Genomic DNA, 24,866 nt, shown 5'->3' on the forward strand with positions numbered 1-24,866 from the left:
AGATCACAATCCTCTATCTTGGTGAACAAACGTGCTTGCCGGATGTTCTTACATGTTGGCAAATGTTCTCAAACAAAAGCGCACACCGACTGATGTGTCGCGCGCACTTAATAATCTGGTCTGCATCACTGAACTGCAGAGGGGAGAGCACAACACACACTGAGGGCCACCCAAACTGATTTCAGCAGATGCAGGGCAGTCATGTCAGTGGAGGAGGAGCGAAGGAAGGGAAGTGTGGGGGTAGCACGTTCTGAAAGAAATACCGAGATAGAAAACCCGAATAGGCGTATTGAAAGCAGCACTTTCTGTTTGAATGTTTTAACCGGATCCACCGAGAAGTCGTTAAGCTCACAGCTTTAAGCTGCCCTGGAGATGGGGGACAAGGCGGGGACCAGGTAACGTTAACGATAGCTCATTGCAGTAGCGTCAACATATAATGTGGTTATGTATGCGCTGGTAGCTAGCTAGTTGAGGCGTGAACAGTCAATAGCCTCAATGGTAACGGTATCCAAAAGCAACTCCTGCTCGTTATAGTTGGCTACCAGCTGTGATTGCAGCTGCAGCTCACATTTCTGCGTTGGCACTGGAGAAATAATTTAACCATATACTGCTACGACCCAATCGCTAGCTCACGGTATTTTGTCAGGTTTGCTATTGTACGAGCGTAGCTAGCGCAAAGATCAAGAGCCTTGTTTTGATAACGTTAAGCAGCTAGCTGGCTAAGTTAAGTTAGCCAGATTGCTTCAAAGCATTTATCCCTGAAGACAATTTTGTTAATGTATTCTGTTGCAGCTGTGGACTCCTTTAACTGCACGTCCCAAGTATCACTCGTATATTGCATTCAGTCTATTAACGATTTAGCCATCTGCGTCGCTGCACAAAATCAATGTCAGAATTTGCAAGCGTCGAAGTTAGCGCATACTAATATTTTTTGAATTGCAACAAATATAAAATGCACCAGACGTTCTGAAGGTAATGAATGATGATGCATCAAAGGGACTAGAAGCTATTTGGGAAAGAATTCCTTTAACATTATGGCATTTTGAGGTCGACAACTACATCCACATCTGGTCTGTTGCCGTGTGTGTTTGGACGGGCTTTAGCCAATCTCGAGTGATGACTAAGTATGAAATGTAACACCTTTAGGCGAGGGTAAAATCCTCAGCCAGCAAAGACCACACCACTGATCTCAGCCATTAAACCTGATCGGTATTGTTTTGAGTCTTGATGTTGAAACCAACATGACATCTGTGTATCCTGAAATTAACTGGTAGGAATTACTCAATTATTTCCTATTTAGGCGCAGGTGTATTTTGTTTGAATTAGAATGCACTAATTACTAAGTTGTACTTAATCACTGTCATTGTAGGCAATAATATTGATTGCCAAGGCAATTGCTGGGTTATATTTACAATGTTGTGTGTGATTGCTTGGCCTGGAATTTCAGTCAGTTTCTTGGGTAGTGATTTTGCACTTTGCAGCATAGGCTAGTCCCTGTAGCACCTGTTTGTATTTTAGTGACAGCCATTCTGTTAATCTAGTCTACTGATGTCATGTGTTTATAGATTTCAGAAGTTTTCACTTATTTATTTGCTCACATTTCACCTTCCTACTTATTTTACACTGCCTTGAATTCTATTTGCCATAACAGGGTATTCAAGAAGTCGAGCCCCAACTGTAAGGTAAGTCATTTGTATCTGACTGCCCTGTCAGGCACATGTGACTCTTTAAGTGGCCTTATTGTACTTCTCCATGTCTATTCAAAAACAAGGGGATAAAAGCAATGTTCGACTTCTTCTAGGTCACAGTGTACCTGGGTAAGAGAGATTTTGTGGACCATTTGGACCAGGTGGACCCAGTAGGCAAGTTGGCTCTGTCAGAGAATCACAAACACGTTTCATCTATTAAGGAGGATTTCAGAAGAGTTAGAAATAAACTTGTGTCTTTTCCTCTGTACCCACCCCACCCCACCCCCCGGCCCGGTTTCCTCTCCTTCCATAGACGGAGTAATCCTGGTTGACCCAGAATACCTGAAAGACAGAAAAGGTTTTTACCCTATATATTACTACTTCTGGGGTTTTCCTATCTGACTCAAAAGTGTTTTGGAATTTGTATGATCTAATGCAGGATTCTCCCAGTCAACACACTCTGTATTCGAGAAGTTAGAATTAGGAATCAGTCTTAGTGATAACCTTTTCAAGGTCACAGGAATAGAGGGTTGAATCTAAAGAGCATTCACTAGAATATGATGGAGGGCAGTGATCCAGTTTGCTCTTAGCCTGGATAGTTCCATCCCTTTGAGACTTCTCCAGGCTCAGGTCTGGGCTACCTGAATAGGCTGAAGTATAACTGGGCTGCAATGTTGTCAACAAAAGAATACTATACTGGTTTTTCTAGCGGATCAACATAAATGATACAGCCTGCTATTTGCCTTTGTGTAGTGTGATCATGTTGATGGCCACAGATTGTATTGTTATTTGCAAAGCTGTTGAACTGGTTAAGGATAGACCGATATCAACAGCCTATCATCTTTAGTAACATTGACAATGAAGCTCACTGCTTTATGTTCTGGGTGTTAGACTGGTTCGGTAGAACATGAGGCAAACATGTGCTGAAATTTTCCAACTCCTCCTCTTCTCCTTTTTCCTTGTCCATCGCAGTGTTTGTGACCCTCACCTGTGCTTTTCGGTATGGCCGCGAGGACCTGGACGTCCTTGGCCTGTCTTTCCGGAAGGATCTGTACATTTCCACTTTTCAGGCGTTCCCACCAATCCCGGACGAGCGCAAGCCCAACAGTCGCCTGCAGGAGAGGCTGCTTAGGAAATTAGGCCAGCATGCACATCCCTTTCATTTCACTGTGAGTCCACACACACACACACACACACTCACTCACACACTAGCTGCCTCAGGATTTAGCTAACATCTGCAGCTATATATGGATCGATCTATTCACAGGCTTAACCAACTAGCGCTTCTGCAAAACAACAGGAAGTAGCACTGGTCCAAAATATAGACGTATATAACACCTTAATTGGGTCATTGAGTGACTAGCCATAACGTGGGTCACATTTCTTTATAATCATTAATGAAACTGACAATGATTGCTCCCCTCTGCCAGTTGACATTGGTCAGTGTATTTAGGGAGGTCATAAAGCGAAACATTGCAGCAACCACTTCTGCCGGAAAATAGTTCCTCAATTTTGGTTCACATAGGTTCACATACTATAAATGCATTTCCTGTTCTTAATGACCTCAGTAATCAAATGGGAAGTTCTTGTTTTCTTGGTTAAGGCAACTATCCAAATTACTTTTACCTTTTAAAGCTTCTGAATATCAGAACTGACCATTTTTTTCATGTTAGTCTGTTAAAATCAATTAAACTTCATACTATAATGGAGAAGTGTCAAGTATAGAAACGCTGGCAGAGTTATCAAAAGAGATACAGGTTTTGACAAATGGAATTAATATGAATTAGTAATCCATGACTGTGGTGGAGAAATGCATGGTATCAGTGCCTGCACTACCTTTGAACTGATGTGCTATAAACTCTAACCACAATGCCATCACCGTGGCCACGCCTAGAGACCAAGTGGAAAAGATTATATTTGTGCAATGGTTTGTTTTGAACACTGTGTACAATGTTTATTCTCACCACATAACCTGTATGGTTTAAATGAGCTCAAACTCAGTTTTGGTATGTGGGGTATAGCAATGTGTGTAGACTGTGTGGACGTAATGCCTGACGCTGTTGCTTTTGCTCATGTGTTTGTTCTGGTAGATCCCTCAAAACCTCCCCTGCTCTGTCACTTTGCAACCAGGACCCGAGGATACTGGAAAAGTATGTACACATACACACATACACACACACAAAGACAAATACATATCTACAACCCATTTGTCTTGTGGCATTTGCATATAAAATGCTGAACACAATATTTAATCTTATTTACATGATCGTACATATCAGGCACGCATGAAAAGCACAGAAGCATCGGTATTCCAAGTCATGTTTAATCCCATCAACATTTACTATGAGAAGATTTTCGATTTAGAGCCAAATTTAATCTGTTTAGATTATAGTTAAGAATACTTGCAGCCCAAGGACTGTTGTCCTATAATCTGTATTGATGGATGAATTTATGGTTTCCAATTCTGCCCGTAGGCCTGTGGAGTTGACTTTGAGATAAGAGCTTTCTGTGCCAAATCAGTAGAAGAGAAGATACACAAAAGGTACAGCGATGCTTTTTCTTGCCCTCTGCTATGTTCTTTTTTCTGTGGTTATTTTTATAGATCTGTCAGTGGAGTATATTCACATGTACACAAACGAGGTTTGTTTTCTAAAACTTGCAGTTTGTTGCAATTCTACTCCTCATTCATTTGATTCAGGAATTCCGTGAGGTTAGTGATTCGTAAAGTGCAGTATGCGCCCGAGAAGCCGGGACCCCAGCCCATGGTGGAGACGACGCGCAGCTTCCTGATGTCCGATCGCTCGCTTCACCTGGAGGCCTCTCTAGATAAAGAGGTAATGATGGTGTGCAGACATCAAAACGGGACGCTAAACTGATAAGTGAAGCCCTACAGTCTAGTTATGTCAGTGAGAGCAAAGCCCTTTTTTTCTGTGTTATAAAGATGGGTAGCACTCAAACACTTGCATCATACTTCTGCACAAATATTAGTGTTGGCTTTCAGTATGGTTAAGTGTGGCTCATAGCAGTGAAAATACTCTGCAGTGGTACATGAACATTGTTTACGCTGCGGTTTGTTATGTCTGGACTTTATGAGTAATCTTCACATTTTTTTATATTAAACAGTTTTCTACCAGGAAGACTCCTTTGTTATGTCTGTGACTCACTGAAAGTTTCTGTCTTTAGCTATATTATCACGGAGAGCCCATCAGCGTGAACGTCCACGTCACCAACAACTCAACTAAGACAGTCAAAAGAGTCAAAATCTCTGGTGAGATCAGATGACCGTACCAGTCACTTACTGTGTTCTTTTACCGTCTATCTAGTAGAGTCCACTGTTGTGTATTGTTTTCATTTCTTTTTTTTATCAAGACTAGGGCATACCTGGATAATTAAATCAGATAATCAAATAACTTAACCATAAAATGCTATTAGAGACTATGATGAAAGCATTAAGCATGAAATATAATTTGGAGCCATTTTTAGCCTGTTTGGTTGTTTGTGTGTGGTGGTCACTGACGTCCGACGTCCTTCCTCTTTCCTCTTAGTTCGTCAGTATGCTGACATATGCCTGTTCAGCACGGCACAGTATAAGTGTCCAGTGGCCCAGCTTGAGGCGGAGTAAGTTAAAACTTCCCTTTTTCTGTTAAAGGTCAGCCAAGCTATGGTAATACACAATGCCTGTTGTGCTATTTGTTGAATTTGTTTTTGTGTTCTGCCCAATGTGAATCGACCATATTGTCTGAACAGAACATGTGGTCTCCATGAGTGGACAGAGTTTGGGGAGGAAAAACAAGAAAAAGACTTGTTCCACTAACATTGAAAGAGTCAGTGAAAAGAGACATCCAGTCACCCAGGACAATAATCTTCCTGTCCTGGTCAAAGCATAGAGGAGGACTGTGTGGAGACTACTGAAGGGAAGGGCGTGTTCAGTCTCAAAATGACCAACTTCTGCAGGAAATGCTAACATTTTTAGTTTCACATTTTCTGTCATCTCTCTCTCTTTCTTTCTCTCTCTCCCCCCCCCTCTCTCTCTCTCTCTCTGTTTATGCCTTTGACTTCTTGAGGAAGTTATTTTTATTTGATTAGTGTTACTTATATGGATTCGTATCTTTGGACCTTGTGTTGGTTATATAAAGTTGTTTGCAGTGAACAACAAGAAAAGCTAGGGTTGCAAACAAACATAACTCTGGTTTAATAATCAGTAGTAGTTAGTAGTCGGAGGAGGAGGGATATTATTTAGATAAGTAGAAGTTCAGGAATTGGCCTAGCTCATGAAGATGGAATTGGAGAAATCTGAGGGTTTTTCAGATGGTGTCAGTCAGATGTCAGTTCCTCTCCTCCCATCTTCTGCAGTCTAACCCGATAACAAAACGCTCCAGTGTTGAAGTGCTGATGTGTTAGTATGTTAACACCTTCCAGTTTCAGCTGAGCAGACACAAAAAACACACCACACACACACACACGTACACATACTGGTCATATTGCAGTAATTCAGTGTTTTGACCTTATTAAGAGACTTTATGAATACAGGAAATGTCTCACTTGCACTTCATTTATTATTCATTGTATTTTATTTGTGTGTGTTTATCTGCTTTTCACCTACACAGCGACCAGGTGTCGTCCAGCTCAACGTTTTGTAAGGTGTACACACTGACGCCCACACTGAACAACAACCGCGAGAAGCGGGGCCTCGCCCTGGACGGCAAGCTGAAGCACGAGGACACTAACCTAGCCTCCAGCACCATGTAAGCTCACCGTTATGGGCACCGCAGAACAGGGAGGCTGGCACCACAGCTGTAGACCCACCTGTTGAGTGTAGCTTCTACGCTAATGCTAATATCACTGCACTAGTCAAATCTGGGGATCCTCACGGTCTGGTAGTTTATAATGAAATGCTAGTGTGTGTGTAACAGTGTACATCTAGTCATATAGCAGATTCTTTTATTTTATTACAGTACAGGTATATATTCGAAGAGTGTGTGTTTGTCCTCTCTGGGAATCTAACTCATGGCTTTATAAGCACTCTGCTTAGTTGACAGCCAGCTCTTATACATGAACTGGGGAGTTAACTTCCTGATTAAGGTGGATGCTTCAACACCGGCTATTAATAGTCAATTTTGTTATGGTAATATTAATGTGGTTACTTGTGCTATTTCTTAATGATGTCAGTACTTTTTTTTTTATTTTTTTTTTTTATTCAGCAGTGAAGTGAATGTCAACGAACTTGGAGTACCCCTCTATTGAGAAGTAACTTTAGTACAGCAGACATAGTGTACAGTATGTGAGTCTTATCATATGTGGGCATCTAACAGGGAGGCTACACCGCACGCGTAATTGAAGCGTTCTGTTTGGCGACGCGTAGAAACAATTTTTTTCAAATGTACGCGCCGCTATCACGTCTGGTATAGCCAGTTCCATTAATCATAGTGAACGCTAATTATGGCAGCAGACGCAACGCAAATGGAACGCTTCAGTTACGCTCCCGGGGTAGCCCCCATATGAGAGTGAGGATTGTCTTAAAGGTTATTGATTAGTGATTGTAACATGGAAGCTGCTGTAAAACAGTTTGGAAATGCATCTCTAATGCATCCCCAGTGACTGTAACTAAACCATCAAAAGCATTTTCTTTTTTTTTGGTGAAATGGGTCGTTCTATGCTTTTCATTTCCTGGGGAAAACCCCCAGATATTATCAGTAAGTGGTAGAGCTGTGGTTATCAAATGTATACCAGTCTTGCTTTGCAAACCACTGTGGCATAAATATCAACCTGCAGGCAATAGCTTGCTTGAGCTGTGGTGCTAACCGTTTTCTTGGGGTGGGCCCCACAGTGCGAAGGACGTCAGCAACAAGGAAGTGCTGGGCATCTTGGTGTCCTATCGGGTGAAGGTCAAACTGGTGGTTTCGCGCGGAGGGTGAGCTTTGCCACTTATTTAGATGACTGCATGCGCACCAAGGCACTTAAGCTCTCATGATCCATCATTTCACTGTCTTAGACACACACACACACACACACACACACACACACACACACATACTCAATTGTGTACACACTGAGACTCTCTTACATAAATATGCGCACACACACACATACACACACACACATTCCCACTTGCTTCTTGCAACAGTAACAATCTCTATAAAGAGTTTGGCCAGTTAGCACAGATGCTGTCACAATCTCCTGAAATTGCCTTAAGACCTGCCTTATTGCCTTGCCTTAAGGTAAATCGCGATGCGTATGCTAAATTAACTTATTTGCATGGTCACCTCGCAGTATCTTGCAGACGGGAGTAGAAACGCCCCAAACTCCATATTCATTGAGGCATAGTACAATACATGTGAACTTGCACATTTGAAAGAAGCAATCCTCAGTGTGCACCATTAGAAGATCATCTTGCACATTTGTTTGGGGGTGATATGGAGTTTACACATATGTGTATGCACGCACACCTTTAGTAAATCAGGCTCTATCTACAGTAACCTTTTCAGTATGATTGAGTGGGTATAGTGCGGCCTAAGATGAAGTCATTGTTGGACGGCGCGTTTGCCAGTCACTTAAGTAATTAAAAACACACATCTCCTACTGTGGCTGAATACCAAATCACTGCATATGTTTAGGCCATTGCAGTGTCTGTAGGTATCATAGTGCATAGGAGACCCCAAAACACTTGCCTTACTGGCACACTAAAATGCACATTGTGGTCGGCACTGCTGTAGAAGCCATCACTGTTGTAAGAGCTCTTTCTTAATGTTCATTCTGAATTAATCTCAGTCAAAATAACTAGTTACTCAATATGCTGACAAAGATTATTTGTCTACATTGTGCTATTAGTACCTGTAAACCTAGGTAGCTACAAGCAACCCATGCTCGTTATTCTTTACAGAATTGGCATATTCAGGTAGATTTATGTAAATCTGAAAATGATGCTGATCGTCTTTGTTTCATCTGAGAACTATCCATGGTGCTGAATGAGATGGCTGGATGAGAGAGTCCACAGAGTTGCATTACTTATCCAATATACAACAGATACTTATTTCACATACATGCTCACATTCACGTTAACACCACACATACACAGACATGCACGCGCACACACACACACAAGCTAGAGATGATGTGTATGTGCTTGGTTTTTTGGGCTTTTTTTGTGTTTTAGTTCATCCCATTTCATTTCTCCCTCTCCTGTGTGTGTCTTCTGTTGATCTTTTCCTCCTGTCTGTCTCTGCCTCTGCCCCCCCCCCCCCCCTGTCATCTGTCTCTGTCTCCCTGGTGGGTTTCCTCAGGCTCTTAAGCGGATTGTTGGAGAGGTAATTTTACACCTGAGTGGTCTGTTTCCAAGCATCTTTGCCAAGCTCACCTGAGACGTTTGGGGGTGAACTGTGTGTGTGTGTGTGTGTGAGTGAGAGAGAGAGGAAGGAATGCCATGCTTGTACACCTTTTGGGGGTTCCCTAGTATCCAGTTCTCTTTTGATCCTTTTGCGTTTGCTTGTTTTTAGTTGGTTGATATTTTACAGAGATAAACGCTAATGCTAAAGTGTCAGAAATGTCTACCACAGAAACATCAAATGATTGAGCTGGGACATTGTTTTTGTTGTTTCTCTCTCACCCTTTGTATTTGTTTTAACAGGGACGTGTCGGTGGAGCTGCCCTTTGTCTTGATGCATCCCAAACCCACAGACCTCCCAGTGTCTCGGCCACCATCAGGTACAAGCCTTGTTCCACAAACACGGTGCCCTCTTGAAACTCGTTCCTAGTTGAATGCGGCAAATTATGATTTTATTGTATGCTGTATCTCAAAAAAAGAGGGAACATGTAAAGCTAAGAAGTGCATTAGAACTTTTGACTTGCACCATCTTGAAGAAGCTCAAAGCAAAGGTTTTAATTGTTCCTTTCCATTGACCCATTTGTGTTCAGTATATGACTGTCTTAAAATGTGGTGACTGTTTCTTCTCTGTTGGGATGGGGCTGCACGATTTGGGGAAAATATCCAAGAGTGATTTTTCTGACAAATATTGCGATTGTGGTTTGATATCATTTTTGAAAGTCAAGCTTCAGTTCAATATTCCAAATTGTGCTATTAAATTTGGTGAGCTTGATTGGTGAGCATGCCTAGTGCATGAGATGCATAGCACTCCTGTTGGGTGAGCTTCATTGTCTGCTACACAAGCAGGATGACATGAATATTGAAAACCCTAGATGTGACCAGATTAACCATTGGGATGGACGCACAGTTCATTTCAGCCTTTGTGATTAGCTAATTTCTTCAAATTGCACTTTCAATTAAAAATGAATTAATTGTGCAGCCCCATTGTGAGATTAATTTTGTATTCCGATGAAATATTTCTAGTGACGTTACTGTACATTTCCACAGCTGTCCCAGATGTGGATCCTCCTATTGACACAAACCTAATTGAGTTTGACACAAAGTAAGTTCACCATTTCTCCATGCTGAATGTCTTAATTCAATCATGTCCAGTTTGATTTCAAATTTCAAGGGGTATTGTTCAAAGGGTATTGTTATTCGGTCCATCCATCCATCTTTGTGGATGGATGGAAGCTACTGATCAGGGGCGCGTTTCCCAAAACCATAGTTGCTATCTAAGTTAGCAACTATGTTGGTTGCAATGCAATTTCCCATTGCCAACCAACTAAGGTTTCGAGAAACGTGCCCCAAACGTACCATATGCACCATATCTTGGACCTACCACATGATCACTCACAGCTGACACAGAATGCAGATGCTGGGCTTTGGTTTATACTGCATGACGGGGGCAAGAATCTGCAGTCACCTCACTGCTCTTGGCTATTGTCATTAGCAGTAATTCAAATTAAGCGTCCCTTCATGGATCCAAATCTGACCGGTGACCAGTGATTTCCGTTGTGATTTACATGAATGATTGTGAATGCCGGAGACCTCAAAAGCAGCCATGAATCATTGTTAGTTGTGTGGCACTTGAGACCAGCATGTCACCATAATTTGCCCCTGCTTCTTCTGCAGCAGCTTCTCTCAAGATGACGACTTCGTGTTTGAAGATTTTGCCCGTTTAAGGCTTAAAGGAGTGATAAATGAAAAGGATGAAGACTGCTAAAGATATTTCTTTTTTTCTCTCTCTTTCTGTAACCCCTCTCCTCCCTTCTTTTACCTTCTTTCTCTCCCACACACAATCTATATATCATTCATGTATAATGAACAGAGAATACGGTCTCTCTGAGACTGCTGACACTGAAAAACCTGTCCTCCATCTCTTTGACGCATTTATCCCTGCTTAGGAGTTTTATTGAAACAAGGCAGCTTTATCATTTACAGGGACCCACCACACAGTTACTGTAACTAGAGAGAGAGAGAGAGAGAATCAAAACAGATGCTGGTGAGTTTTCACGTGAAGCGAGGCATCTGTTTTTGACCATGATGGACTCTGAGAAGAGACAAACCATTACAAATGACCCTTTTCCGCTTTTCTGCAAGTTTTTAATTCACTTGTTTGTCAAATAGCCTAACTTCTCCGCGACAGGGGGATTAAAAAATAATGATTGCAAAGGACATCGGGATCAGCAGCATCTCAGCTCCCATATGCCGTCTTACTTAGAATGTGAAGATACCTGTGGAATCGTGGATTATGATGCCCTGTCATTTTACATATATGAAATCCTATTTAATAAGTGTCATTTGCATTGTGAGATCATGATCTAGATTTGAAGTGAAGTCGCAAATAAAATGATGGTGTGAAAAGGGTGACAAAAGAACACCTTTTTCACATGCCTGGGGAGTTCTCAACTGATGGCTTGCCCTAATGAGCTGCACGGCGCAAGTGGAAATTGTTAGTGTTCGCTTTTGCATGAAGCTTTGACAGGTGTTAACCAAATTCAGAACAGTCTGTGCTTTCACTCCCGTGGGGTGGGGTGGGGTGGGGGATCATGTCAAGAATGGAGCATTCTGTGTTGCTGTGAAGGATTTTTTCTTTGTGTGTGTGTGTGTGTGTGTGTGTGTGTGTGTGTGTGTGTGTGTGTGTGTGTGTGTGCGCATGTGTGGATGTCCTGCAATGTAGAGCAATCCTGTACAGATGAATGAGACTGCTGCTTTTCTGTTCTGTTGGACACCATTGACAAAACAGAACAACGGGTTAAGATGAAACAAGCTGTTGATAATAATTATTGTTATGTTCATTTTCATTATCATCAGAAATGTGCTGTTGGCCAATTTTTTTTTTTTCAATTTCAGATTTTTATTTAATTTTCTAATTAAATGTGAGAAAATCTAAAACTTATGCTGAATGTTTTCATTTTGTTGTATTTTTAGAAAAAAAAAAAAAATTCTATGGCTCAGTGAAATGCTATCACTGCAGACTAAATGAAGAGAAATTAGCAAATAAGACCTATAATACTTAAATGCACAGAAGTGAGTAAGGAATTAGTACATTAGTTTTAAGTCAGAAACATGCTAATCAAATCCATCATAAAAATAATAGTTGAGGTATCTGAAAATGAAATGAGGTATCAGCCATTTCTAACATATTTAGTAGTTAATGCACCTACTTACAATTGCAAAATTCACAAATACAAGTCCATTAAGCATGTCCAATAGTATACCCCCTCCTGTAAATAAATATTTTAAAATGTGCAAACATACACAGGTAAAAACTTATTTTAAAATGTCCTGGTTATGCAACCACTACAAATTGCAACCAACTGAAATTAACTCTTCATGACAGAAGGTTCATCTTCCAGATCTTGTTCACCATCCGCTGGATGTAGCTGTTGAGCTTCTGGGTGGGTAGGGGTGCCCATATGTTCAGCAAAACGATGCCACCTAGTGGATTATAGTAAGAACACAGAATTGACAGAGACTGGAAGTGGGTTGAGGAGGTTGTGATTTTTATCCATACAAAAACTCACTCACTTATTCTGTAAAGTGACAATGACAAATTAAGGGGTAGTTTGCTTTGAGTTCTAGAATATTTTATGCACAAAATAACCTTGGTGACCTAACAGTTGAATTAAAGGTTTAATGCATGTGCACCTGTTGTGGCTGAACTGAGAAGCCAAGTGGCTTATGTTTGTGACATCATTTTTTGGCACAACTTTAATCTTTGCCCATAAATGAGATTAGACTGGTAACTTGTATTAGTTAACTACTAACAGCATCACAGCAAATCCTAAAGGTACGATATTACAGTATTCTCAGGATATATTTGGAAATTAGTTAGCTACTAACAGCATCACAGCAAATCCTAAAGGTACGATATTACAGTACTCTCAGGATATATTTGGAAAGTACCAGTTAGCAGTCATTCTGTGTCAAGTCAGACAGAATCCAAGAAAATGCTTGCTGCACGGTCTCAGAATTTTCTCAAAGTTTGTCTACATAATGTTTAGATCCCAAAACTTTTAAGACCTGTAAAATATTTTTGTTCCATTCCAGTGTTTTCATTTTTAAAAAAAACCTTGGTTTTTCATCAATTTTACACTCTCAAAAATGTCTGATCATGGCAGCCATGTTTGGACATTAATATCTTTAAAAGCTGTATTCCTAGCCTGCCCAAACTTTGTAGGATGGAAGACAAACATATTCTCACTATGACTGGACCATTAAACGTTTGCATGCCGATTATATTTAGAAATATAAGGCCCTATATTGGGGGGGGGGGGGGGGTGCAAAACTGGTGATATTGGGGGTCTTTGGGTAGACTCATTTTCTTTACCCACATGGCATCAATCAGTATTTCAGTATTCATGTCATCAGGATTTTTTCCAAATCTAACTCCTAATTCCTACTCCTTAAGGCCTTGTAGAAAATCAATAAGCATGCTGTACAAACTTGTAATGGTTCATTCATATTGAGATGTTTGTCTTCCACCCTACATAATTTGAGCTGACTATGAATTATACTTTTCATGATATTAATGCACAAACATTGCTTCCAAGATGTGTTTTTCAGGCTGTAAAACTGAAGTAATTTCAAGGGCGGGAAATAATATGAAGACAGGATTTAAACAGAAATATTTTACAGGCCCTGGTTTTGGGACCCATTCATGATATAGACAAAGTCTAAACAAAATTTGAGATGGTGCAGCAACAACCATATCTGATTTGACACTGAATGACCCAGCTGGAATAGAGGGTGGGTGAAGCTAAACAATCAAAACATACTGAATGAATGAAGCTAAACAATCAAATACTACTTAAACTGATAATTGATGCACACTTTGGACTATCAAAGACCATATATTAGTTAATGACCACAGAGCAGCAGAGCGTCTGTGTATGATCACATGCTGCCTTGGATTTAAAGATGTGGTCACTATGTATGATGGGTGAGATGAGCATGGCTTATTTTAGTTTATCCAAAAACATCCCTATCTGACCCAGAATGTTGTATCCCGAGGAATTCTGTCTCATGTTTTTTTCTGTGTAACATACTAGTGGTGAAGTATGCATAGGGTAAGTTGAAAGAAAAAAAACATTTCATCAGCAAAAATACCTCCTTCATCTCACCTTTCTTGCATTTGATTGAATTTATTAACCCGGCTTGCCTCCAGTCTCTTTTCTTTCATCCAGCGCTCCAGAAGTTCCTCTTTCTCCTGCCGAACAGCAGAGAGCTCACTTCTTAGAGCCACCAGCTCCCATCTCTGAGAGGTCAGTTCTTTGGACTGCAGCTCCAGGGAGTACTCGTAGTCAGCCATGTTGGTCTTCAAAGTGGCCATTTCACGGCCAAAGACCAAAGCTTCATTGCGGAAACGGACAACCCTAAGAGTCAGGACAAGATCACACTATTACAGTGAAAGACAGTTCACAATATGTAGACTATACAACATACTGAGTCTCGTGATCAGTTTTCACATTGTGGGAATTAAGGGACCTGACAAAATACCATTTACAGCTGGAGGAAACCAAGTCAGATCTAAAACTTTGAGAATGGTGGTTTGCATGCATCTTAAATCTGCATTGTAGGCTAAATATTCTTGAAACGGACATGGAGTTGCAAATCTCTCATAAATAATATTGAACAAATCGATTTATACCAACAAAACACAACAAAACAAAAAACACACACACACATGCAGTTAACTCACTGTGCATGGCAGTACTGCAGTTCTGCCTCTTTAAGATACAAGGCCGCAGTGAGGTCTCTGAGCTGTTCTCTGAACTGCAATTAAGTCAGACACAATATGATAATGACTGACAAGCAACAAAAACTCACCACCAGATAAAGGAGATTATGGCTCTCCAATTTGATTAGGTAAATGATATCATGCATGTCTATATAGCCTGTAGAGAAGATATAGGCAAAACTGGCATGACCTTCATTCTGTCCTGTTCACTTTCCCTCAGTGCCAGCTGATGCTTGAGTGACAGATCATCGTTTGCTCCACATCCATGTCTTTCAACACTAACAAATGAAAAATGCACACATATCACTATGCCCGAGCATAAAGTAACAATACTGGGTGAGATTTTAACATCTCCAATCAAATGATCAAAATCCTTTAACCTACCAACCCTGAAGACCGTCCAATAGTTTATCTCGGAGATCAACTTTTTCTTCCAAACTTGAAACTGTCATTAAGCAAATTTGGCAAACATATCTACTTTACAATCAGGAACTCACAATTATGAGAAAAAATCGGGATATAACAGCAAATGACTTACGTGAAACGAATAGACCATGAAATGGATCTTTCTGAAGGTAGTCTCTTTTGAACAATTCACCTCGCACGTGACTCTTCCACTTCTCCATTGTTGATGTAGAGCCAAGTTGCCTGAATAGCCTACAGATTTGTTTTAGCTTCTTGCCTACGAAGCCAACGAGTATAGTCCTATATAGGCTAGTATCTTTGTAGACTCCACTCTTTTAAAATAATAGTCTGCGTCGGAAAAAATACAAGTTTTTCGCTGAACTTTATTTCGCCTTTTCGTTTACACTGTTTGACCTAGTAGACCTTCCTTCCAAGTGTAACTATCCAATCGCCTTCACTCTGCAAAATAGAAAATAGATCACCCACCTCTGCTCACTCTGGACAGTTGTAGTTTAAAAACATGCCTTGCACATACATTTACCTTGCATATGCTTGTGTTCCACCTATGGATAAGACAAACTACTTTGAATCAAAGCTGGACTGAATGATATAAATTCAGTCTTTTAATATAATTTCCAACACCAAACAGGTGTCAGAAAATCACAAGCGCAACGCTCATTTTAATAGAGGTGTATGGTTCACACGATAGCAATTCAGCTTCATTTGACATTTTTGATGAACTTTATATTTCGCTATTTGTTTAGCTGTTGTCTTTCTAGGATCTGCTCTGTTAACATCCTGAGAGATTGAACATGTGATGCCAACTCTTCAGAGTTATACAGCTAGTTTACTTGATATGAGGTTATTGTTTTTCTTTAGGCTAGTATTATTTCTAGAATTTGGGGGGACAGAGAAAAAGGCATAACAAAAAAAATCAGTTCACTTGTTGAACCCATTCTGGACTTTAATTTGTGAATCATGTACAGTAAAGGACAATTCATTTTCGCAAAACAAACAACATTTTTGTAATAATATATTTTAAAGAAATCCTCATAAATACACACACACACACACACACACACGTTTCAAAGACACGGCTGCAGTTCACTCCTTGGTCTTCATAGACAGTTTCATTTTACACAGCAGACAAATAAGACATCTCAAGTATGTTTCGGCATACCCCATGGTTTCACAACACAAGACTCTCATAAAACATTGTGACCACTACAATAGTATATGATTTTGCATCACACTAGCACAGATAGAGAATTTAATGTGTGTAAACATTAACACCTGCCTTTCCTACAACTACTCTTGATCATCATTAACTACAGAGGAATTTGTATGTTGTGTCCACTTTGACTAGTCGGTCAGTGTGCCCTCCTGGATCAATAGACAGTCTCTAAGTTGTAACATTATCCAAATAATTATGTACAATCTAGCCTTCGTGTATCATACATGACAAGGGTTTGTATAAGACATAACAGGGATTTGTATGTACAATTAAAACTCTGGAAGGTTTGTTTTGCTTCAAAATATAGTTCACAGCATACATCCTGAAAGAAATATCATGAGGAACGTTAACAAGCATAACAGGAATGATGATTACCACAACACATGTGCTAATAAATAAATAAACAAGGATAAGTGAAATTAGCAAATTCCACCTTTCCCTGCATAGAATCTGGTCTTCAATTGGCAGAACCGTGTCCAGCTTGGTGAGTGAGTTACTGGACCATGTATTCCTGACGCTTGTTCAACCTGAACTGTAAAAGAGAGACAGCCCCCACTGCCACATAGATGGCGGCTGCAATGAAACAGTTGATGCCCACTTGATTGTATAGGCCATATATTGTCCCTGGTGGGTTCTTGCTGCAAGGAGGACACAAAGGCATAAGGTTAGAGCAGCCAAATCAGAGACAGATGAGATCTTCAGCTGTTTAGCAGCAACCTTTATTTAGCTAAAGAGGTATCAAAGAGGCCATTTAGAAGTACATTCCTGAACATGAAGGGCTGTATTACAATCCTTAATCAAATTGTGTGTGTGTGTGTGTGTGTGTGTGTGTGTGTGTGTGTGTGTGTGTGTGTGTGTGTGTGTGGGGAGAGAGAGAGAGATCTTTAATTTAATGCCAACTTCTACTTACTCATTGCGGATATCTTCCTCAGTGAAGGGAACGTCTTCAATAAGCACGGCTGACTTTGCACTGAAGAAGATGCCCAGCATCACCTAGGGGAACAGGAATACAGGACGTCCGTCACATTACTTTCGAAATTAATTTGAATTCGTCTCAAATGCATGTACCAAGGCACAACACAGATTCAGAATTCAGATAAAATAAATGACAGGCTGCATTATAGCAACGGCTAACTAACCTAAACCTAGCTCATAGCATCACACGTCGACCAAACGAGAGGCACCTACGCCAAAACACCAGTTAACACTGAAACACATATCACACACATAACACTTCCTTAACGACTTATACGCATCAAGGAGATTCACATCAAGGAATCTGATAAAGGTTCACAGCATCTCGCTAACGCTTCTTTGCTAGCTAGCTTGGCTAGCAAGCTTAGAAAATGACAACTAGCCATCTTTAGCCAGCATTAACAGGGAAGGAATGCATACTTATTCTTACCAGCATGATAACTCCCCATATGCTTAACACGATCCCACATGCGGCCATTTTCGGACCGCAAAATAAAAGAGACGGCATTTTCTACAATATAACTGTAATTCGCTCAAATACGCGAAGAAATGACAGTCTCTCCCTATCCGAAGGACAAGTGGTGCGCGCTATTCTATCAGCTGACGCACGATTCACCAAATCGGTAATTTCCGTGAGTGTTCGGCCCATGCCATCTCGGAAGGGGACATGGTGTGTTTTGTCGCAATATCAGGGACGTAAGCATTGAAGTTGCCTAGACATAAATGCTATACAGCTTTTATTTGAACATAATCATTTAATAACAATGCAGAAATGATTTACTGCAACTTCAAACGCATAGTAATACGCTTCCAAGAAACGAGCCCCCTCCTCAGAATTACGGTCGTCCAGTAATTCTCAGTCATGTGATATTGATGGCACGATGGGCTACTTCTTTTACAGTCTATAGATATTTCCGATCTTTTGGAAGATACAAGAAGACCCATAAACACATTCAAGCATCCACTACCTATCAGATCATGACTGGCTCAGGGCCAGTTGAATTTAGTCGAAATACTGTTTTGAATGAGTTGCACAAACAGCTTCAAACATGTAACATATAATAGATAGATAGATAGATAGATAGATACTTTATTGATCCCCAAGGGGAAATTCAAAATGAGAAATGAGAATTTCAGAGAAATGTTGGTAGGCTACAAAGTCCATTGTTATTATTTGCATTCTATCCTATTTGCACACACTTTTTAAATGCAGAATGTTCAGATCTCTACTGTAGAATGAGTGAGAATGTGAAGCTACTCAGTAGGCTACGTCAGGAGGGAGCAGAGCATAGCGGACATCGCCCCTGTTACACTGCATATATCTATATTGTTCTTACTACTACTATAATGGTACTGCCACTACATTGCACATATCTGTACATGTTTGTTCATACATTGTTCATATTGCATAGCCATATTTATTCTGCTCTTATAAAGTTACTGATACACTGCACACTGTGTGCTGAGTGTGTTTCACTAATTCACGGATTGGGATAAATGCAGAGACCAAATTTCCCTCACGGGACAAAAGAGTATATCTACTTCTACTTATATTTAATTTATACTCTAAACCACCTTCTGAAAACAACTGTATACTACTGTCTACACTGCACTATATCTTTTGTCTTGTCTCAACTACTTTTTATATCACATTACACTTTTCTGCTTTTTTGCACTTCTGGTTAGACACAAACTGCATTTTGTTGTCTCTGTACTTGTACTCTGCATAATGACAATAACGTTGAATCTAATCTAATATATATAGAAAAATGCTCAAAAAATTAAGGGAACACTTCACACTGGATCGGTATTCTGACACTGTTCTGAGCACAAGTAAAACTTTTGAGGCGAGTGCTTTATTTTGCAAGAACTGTCAGACATTCTGTGAATGTAGCTTGAGAATGGAGAAGAGGATGGAAGGTTTTAATTTTGTGTTCCCTTAATTTTTTTTAGCAGTATATTGAGCAGAGGAGCAGAACACTCGCTATACACAATCTAGCCTCTAGATGGAGGTATTTTCCTCTCTCTGTTTTGCATCCACCGCCTTGACTGAAAAAGAAGAAGAATCTTGACCAATCACTTTTTCAGAGGCGCGCAAAGGACGACGGGAAGTTTTTATTGCAAATCTTAACTTCGCGTATGCAAGGGTCTTGACGATTGATATTTTACAAAATTACTACATTTTAAAAATCAAAATCTTTCCTCAATTAAAAATCATTATAGTTGCATCTATCTAGCAGCCTAACTTGCAACATCTAAGTGAAACTGAGTTATTGCTCAGGAAGCTTGAAGTTCGCTTGCTAGTTAGCATAGCCATTGTTTATCCGCGTATATTGGCTCTCCTCACTTCAGTGGCGCTACCAATGGGTCCTGCATAGTGGGCTAATCTGCTGTTTGCTCAGCATATTGTGTTTACATTTTTAAGGGCATTTGCATTTATAATTTTTACCGACGGAGTATTCCACAAACACAGTTCGAAGTAAGCACGAACAAATATGACTTCAGCCTCTGCAAAAGTAAGTGTGTAATCTTATAACGTTAAAGGTTGTCATGCAAGGAACATCGACGCATATTATGGACATATTAGTAGCTAACTAATTGTATTGCTTTGACGTTGCTATTGACGTTGCTATTAACGTTTTATGTTTTCTCGTTATCTCTAAGGTTGGCGAAATCTTCTCAGCGGCAGGTACTGCCTTCTCTAAACTGGGCGAGCTTACTATGCAGCTGCACCCAGTATCCGATTCTAGTCCTGCAGGGTGAGTTATGGTCTTCTGTTTATTCGAGATGTTTGTAATGAATGGTCAAAACTGTGGAACAGAAGTATCTTTGCGCTATTTCAATTGTATTTCACACATATTTGTTCTATCTCTGTACATCAGAGCCAAATGGACAGAGACGGAGATAGAGATGCTTCGTGCAGCTGTGAGGCGTTTTGGCGATGACCTGAACAACATCAGTTCAGTTATAAAGGAGCGTACAGTGTAAGGACCTCTCTCAATTAACTTTCCAGCTTTGTTAACTTCCCTGCAAGTACACTCCTCATCTCATCATTTGTCAAGCAATGATATTAGACATTTTCGTAATAGTGTCAACTGTCAAGGGCTTTGAAAAATGTAGACGATTAATGTCATTGGTGTATAGAAAATGTGTTAAATGTGTAAGCCCATGTGCAATGTAGGTAATAATTGATTTTGACCCTTTGATATTACCCGATGGAAATAAACACTGTTAATATACAAGCCTGTTTTTTCCCCTTGCAGTGCCCAAATTAAGACCACAGTGAAAAGGAAACTATATGAAGACAGTAGAGTTCCTCTCTCACCTGAATCTCCTAAAAAGACGGTGAAGAAAACTGTGGCTTTGGCTGCTGCTCCTGCTCCCGTGGCTCCCACAGTCATCACCGTGCCAACGTCACAGGTTGTTGTGACCACGGCCCTCCAGAGTCAGTCCCCCATGCCACCCGCAATCAAAAAGCAAAAAACAGCAGGTGAGGAAACGGAACAGTTTCACACATCACAAGGTCTACATGCTTGCTGGTGAAATGTTATGGATTGTATTGTTTGTCCAATTGGAAAGGCCTGGCTCAGTGGCTCATGCATGTTTCTTTACTCAAATAGATGTTACTTTGAGTGCTCTGAATGACTCGGACGTGAACAGTGACTTGGTGGACATTGAAGGTCTTGGAGAGGGTTCCACCAAGAAGTTGAACTTTGATCAAGGTGAGGCAAATTAGAGTGCCCTTTTAAGCAGAATGGTTTTGTGTTACTATACTTGATAATTTTGCATACACTACCAGTCAAAAGTTTGAAGACACTTAGAAATTTCCATTTCACTCCATTATAGACAGAATACCAGCTGAGATCATTTGCTTTGTTTTTTTAATGAAGGCAGTAGTTTTCAGATTGCATTATGTGCAACATAATTGCAAAAAAGTTCTCGACTGTTGGCTGATCTTTAATGCAATATCTACATTGCCCATTATCAGCAATCATTCATCCAATGTTGCAAAGGCACATTCTGTTTACTAATCTGATATAATTTTAAAAGGCTAACTGAGAAAACATTGGAGAACCCTTTTGAAATTATGTAAGCACATAATGTAATCTGAAAACTGATGCCCTGAGTTAAAAAAAACAATGCAAATGATCTCAGCTGGTATTCTGTCTATAATGAAGTGGAATGGAAATTTCTAAGTGTCTCCAAACGTTTGACTAGTAGTGTAGTTAACTATAGCATTGGTGCACTATATATTTTTTATATATACTCTTTACTAGCCTTAAGTTGCACATGCATTTAATAGCTGCTAGTGAGTCATCAGTCAAACCGTATTACTTTCTACTTCTAGTACATCATTTCTTGTTGAGCATATGTTCACCTATATTCCTATATACTTATATCACTCTACGGTATAAAACCAGCAGAATCTCCACTACCACAGAATGGGTGTGCTTCACAAATGATTTGTGGTGGTTTAGATTTCAGACATCTGAGACACTAGTCTTTGAACACTGAAACACTGCAGGCAAATATGTTTTAAAGATGTGATCTGTCATTGGTTATGTCTTGCATGGAAAATGTCCATGTGACAGGCAAAAGATTAAATCCGGTTTATAGTGTACATCATTACAACTCTTGTCTACCCCTTTGTTTTTCTCCAGAGAGCCTGAATTTGGACTCGAGTTTGATTATGAATTCCAGTGATCTGCCCCTGCTTTCACGCTGACCCAACCAAATCTTCCTTTGCCTCCCAAGCATAGAAGACCGTCAGGAGTGCTGGGCTTGACCAAAGTCAAGTACCATTACTCATATTTTGTACAGTACTGTGTCTTTTTCAGATTGTTAGATGTGTTTTTAGTTATAGTCCCTTTGAGAGAGAAAAATGCACTCACCAAAATAAATGCCTCATTCAGGGTTTCTGACTGTTTTCACTCTCTTATATTTTAAGGTTATATTATAGAAACTCAAAAAATGGTCGCACTCCAAAATTGTTTCTTTTTGCTAATTTATTTTCACTTTCAGCAGCAGGGCAGGGGTAACAAATGTTTCGGCCTAAACGCTTGTTACCCCTGCTGCTGAAAGTGAAAATACATGATGAAAAATAAACATTTTTGGAGTGCAACCATTTTTTGAGTTTCTAAACAGTTTTTTGGATCATGCACATACTGAGAACAAACGGGACAGCGTGGTGTTTGGAAAAGGAAAGTTATATTATAACAAGTCATGTGAAGATTAGCAACAGTTTAAAAATCTGTGAATGTGAATTGTTTTTTCAAATAGAGATAGAGAGCTATCTTCTCTAGTAACTTTATTAATTTTTGGAGACTGAAGCGTGCTTGATCCAAACCGGAAAATTAGTGTTTTGTTGTCCTTCTCAGATGATCTCAGGGCAGACATGGTGGTGCATCTGTGTTTTTGTTTTTGTTTTTTTTTAAACAAGTATTTTATTATAATGTGAAGTAAGAATAGTCTCTGCATGGACACTGTTCTGAGGTATCAAAATAACAACCTATTTTTTTGATGACCTATATAGGGATACCATTCTTCTGCAAACTGTTGGCTTCCTTTATTTTCAATTTATAAATATTCTACAACAGCACAACTGGGTACTCATGTATACACAAATATAATAATTCCGCTAAATAATGACATACCAGCAGAACCAAAGTCATTGAACATTTCCCTTTTCATTCACATTGCCCCCAAAATACTCCTGACATCCTCCCTTCAGATTATCAAAATATGCTCTTTATACCTTCACATTATTCAGGTGGATGCTACACATGGGGCATTAATAACTTCTGTTTTGAGATTCATGTTAAAGAATTGTCTAACTCCATCCAATTTATGACTTCTGTGTATGACCACTACTGAGGGGAAAGGAATTGGCCCACTGGTAAACACTGGTATCTGAGGCCAAGTTAGCAGGAGTATCCAGAGAGTTTAGGAGTGCTCAGATTGACATGGGCAGTACAATATTAAACCAGAAAACTAACATCCCCTTTTACTCTGGGGCGTTGATTACTGTTAGTAAAAAGTCTACCTTTGGTGATGAATATTTGATTTGATTTATTTAATTGTATCAAGAATGCCTTACACATGCAAAGACTAAGATGCAGACAATGTATCTTTTGAATAGACTGCTTTTTTCCCTAGTCTCATTGGGTATTGGCAACTTCTTAAAACTGCCTTGGCTTGTGATCATCTAGATAGATAGATAGATAGATACTTTATTGATCCCCAGGGGAAATTCAAGGTCTCTAGGTCTAGGATATGACAGAAAATGAGCTTTGAGTTTACACTTTCCAAAAGGCTAAGAAACAAGAGATGCAAAGTATTTGGGTAGAAATTCCGGGAAATTTAGGATCAACTACAACAGCAGTCTTCCCTCTACTGGGGGAGACATCTACCAACAATGACACACCCCCTTTATTGGTTTTCAACAGTGAAATATTTTTGCAGAAAATCTCTGCATGACACAATATGGGTCGGGTAGATTAGTCAGTGAGGATAACAAAACATTTATGCGTCCGTCACGTGGATGTGAGCGGTCAATTTCACCCCAAAACAACTATCTTCCTCGCTATCTCGTAGTCATGCATGCCTGGTTGCGTCTTCAATGCCCTGGGTGGTGGTCCGTGAATCATGCAGACGCATGCGCTGTGGCGTCGCTGCTGCAGAGCGCTCGCCGAGCAGACTACGCTATCAAGACAACACTCATGCAGACGTAGAGCCACTATTTCAGCACCACGGCTGTCCACCATTGCATGTCTGTTCAATAGGTCATCGATTATGGAAGCGCCGTGTGCTAACGCACTTGGTCTCTGACGTATGTCAAGGTTCGCAACTTATGCTACTAACAGCTTGAAGGCGTGCACAGACTACAGAACAAATCAAGCCAGATAATTACCGCTGGTAAGTCCATGTTGCACACTATTTTATCTCTGAGCAAATGACAACCACGTCTATGCTGGCAGAACATTGAAACATGGGTCAAAACATGGAAACACAATATCTGGTTCAATGTTAGGGTAACTTAGGGTGATACCTTTGCATCGAGGGGAAAATGAGAGTTTGGAGAGATGGCGGGGGCGACTCCGTAACGCCAGGTCATTGTTAAGTGTGTGAAGCGGATTCATTGCAACTGTTAGCTTTTTTCCATTGTATTTAAATGATCATAAAAGAACAGCTGCTTTACGGATGACTTTAATAATTTTGCACAGTTTTGTCTTGTGGAATATGCCAGTTTCGTTTGCACTTGTGGTGTGAGCTTACACCTGTTCTCGACGCAGCTCTTTATCACATGGATGCCTGTACAGTAGGAGCGAGTGACGTAATGGTAATAGACCCTACTAAATGCACTGATTCTTGTCAGTCTAACGCGCCACCACCACTAGTGTTGTCATTCTAACTCACATCTTCACTTTCAGTGTAACCTGGAGAAATGTTTTGTTTTTT

General features: G+C 40.1%; 4 protein-coding genes across 11 annotated transcripts; 2 read left to right on the top strand and 2 right to left on the bottom strand.

Annotated features, from left to right (window-relative positions):
• Nucleotides 1-207: 207 nt before the first annotated feature.
• On the top strand, nt 208-11,905 carry arrb2a (arrestin, beta 2a). Of its 8 annotated transcripts, none has more exons than XM_076275253.1 (16): nt 208-395; nt 1,652-1,682; nt 1,802-1,862; nt 2,002-2,046; nt 2,661-2,857; nt 3,779-3,838; nt 4,163-4,230; nt 4,387-4,522; nt 4,872-4,956; nt 5,234-5,306; nt 6,296-6,433; nt 7,516-7,599; nt 8,969-8,992; nt 9,313-9,389; nt 10,057-10,111; nt 10,684-11,904. In XM_076275253.1, exons 1-16 carry the CDS (start codon nt 373-375, stop codon nt 10,772-10,774), a joined length of 1,248 nt encoding a protein of 415 aa, XP_076131368.1. In that variant the 5' UTR covers nt 208-372; the 3' UTR covers nt 10,775-11,904. The 8 variants fall into 8 exon arrangements, with proteins under 8 accessions (XP_076131368.1, XP_076131372.1, XP_076131371.1 ...); XM_076275252.1 differs by lacking the exon at nt 208-395 and adding an exon at nt 412-1,270 and having other exon boundaries at nt 10,687-11,905; XM_076275251.1 differs by lacking the exon at nt 208-395 and adding an exon at nt 413-1,270.
• LOC143112870 (autophagy-related protein 16-1) lies at nt 11,659-15,613 on the bottom strand. The gene is made up of 6 exons (XM_076275259.1): nt 15,333-15,613; nt 15,179-15,239; nt 14,985-15,072; nt 14,756-14,829; nt 14,178-14,429; nt 11,659-12,492 (listed from the first exon to the last, which is right to left on the bottom strand). The coding sequence occupies exons 1-6, from the start codon at nt 15,418-15,420 to the stop codon at nt 12,378-12,380; spliced, it is 678 nt and encodes a 225-aa protein (XP_076131374.1). The 5' UTR covers nt 15,421-15,613; the 3' UTR covers nt 11,659-12,377.
• A 524-nt stretch (nt 15,614-16,137) lies between these two features.
• On the bottom strand, nt 16,138-18,004 carry rnasekb (ribonuclease, RNase K b). The gene is made up of 3 exons (XM_076273701.1): nt 17,839-18,004; nt 17,344-17,426; nt 16,138-17,071 (listed from the first exon to the last, which is right to left on the bottom strand). The coding sequence occupies exons 1-3, from the start codon at nt 17,914-17,916 to the stop codon at nt 16,927-16,929; spliced, it is 306 nt and encodes a 101-aa protein (XP_076129816.1). The 5' UTR covers nt 17,917-18,004; the 3' UTR covers nt 16,138-16,926.
• A 1,503-nt stretch (nt 18,005-19,507) lies between these two features.
• bacc1 (BPTF associated chromatin complex component 1) lies at nt 19,508-22,325 on the top strand. The gene is made up of 6 exons (XM_076273629.1): nt 19,508-19,924; nt 20,073-20,167; nt 20,291-20,392; nt 20,672-20,898; nt 21,029-21,130; nt 22,070-22,325. Exons 1-6 carry the CDS (start codon nt 19,904-19,906, stop codon nt 22,132-22,134), a joined length of 612 nt encoding a protein of 203 aa, XP_076129744.1. The 5' UTR covers nt 19,508-19,903; the 3' UTR covers nt 22,135-22,325.
• The last annotated feature ends 2,541 nt before the right edge of the window (nt 22,326-24,866 follow it).

The sequence above is a fragment of the Alosa pseudoharengus genome, unplaced genomic scaffold (genome assembly GCF_046254945.1).
Source record: "Alosa pseudoharengus isolate Yale_2024_CS ecotype anadromous, Long Island Sound unplaced genomic scaffold, YU_APseudo_1.1 YU_APseudo_1.1_scf_8, whole genome shotgun sequence".
In the NCBI taxonomy this organism is placed as follows: Eukaryota; Metazoa; Chordata; class Actinopteri; order Clupeiformes; family Clupeidae; genus Alosa; species Alosa pseudoharengus.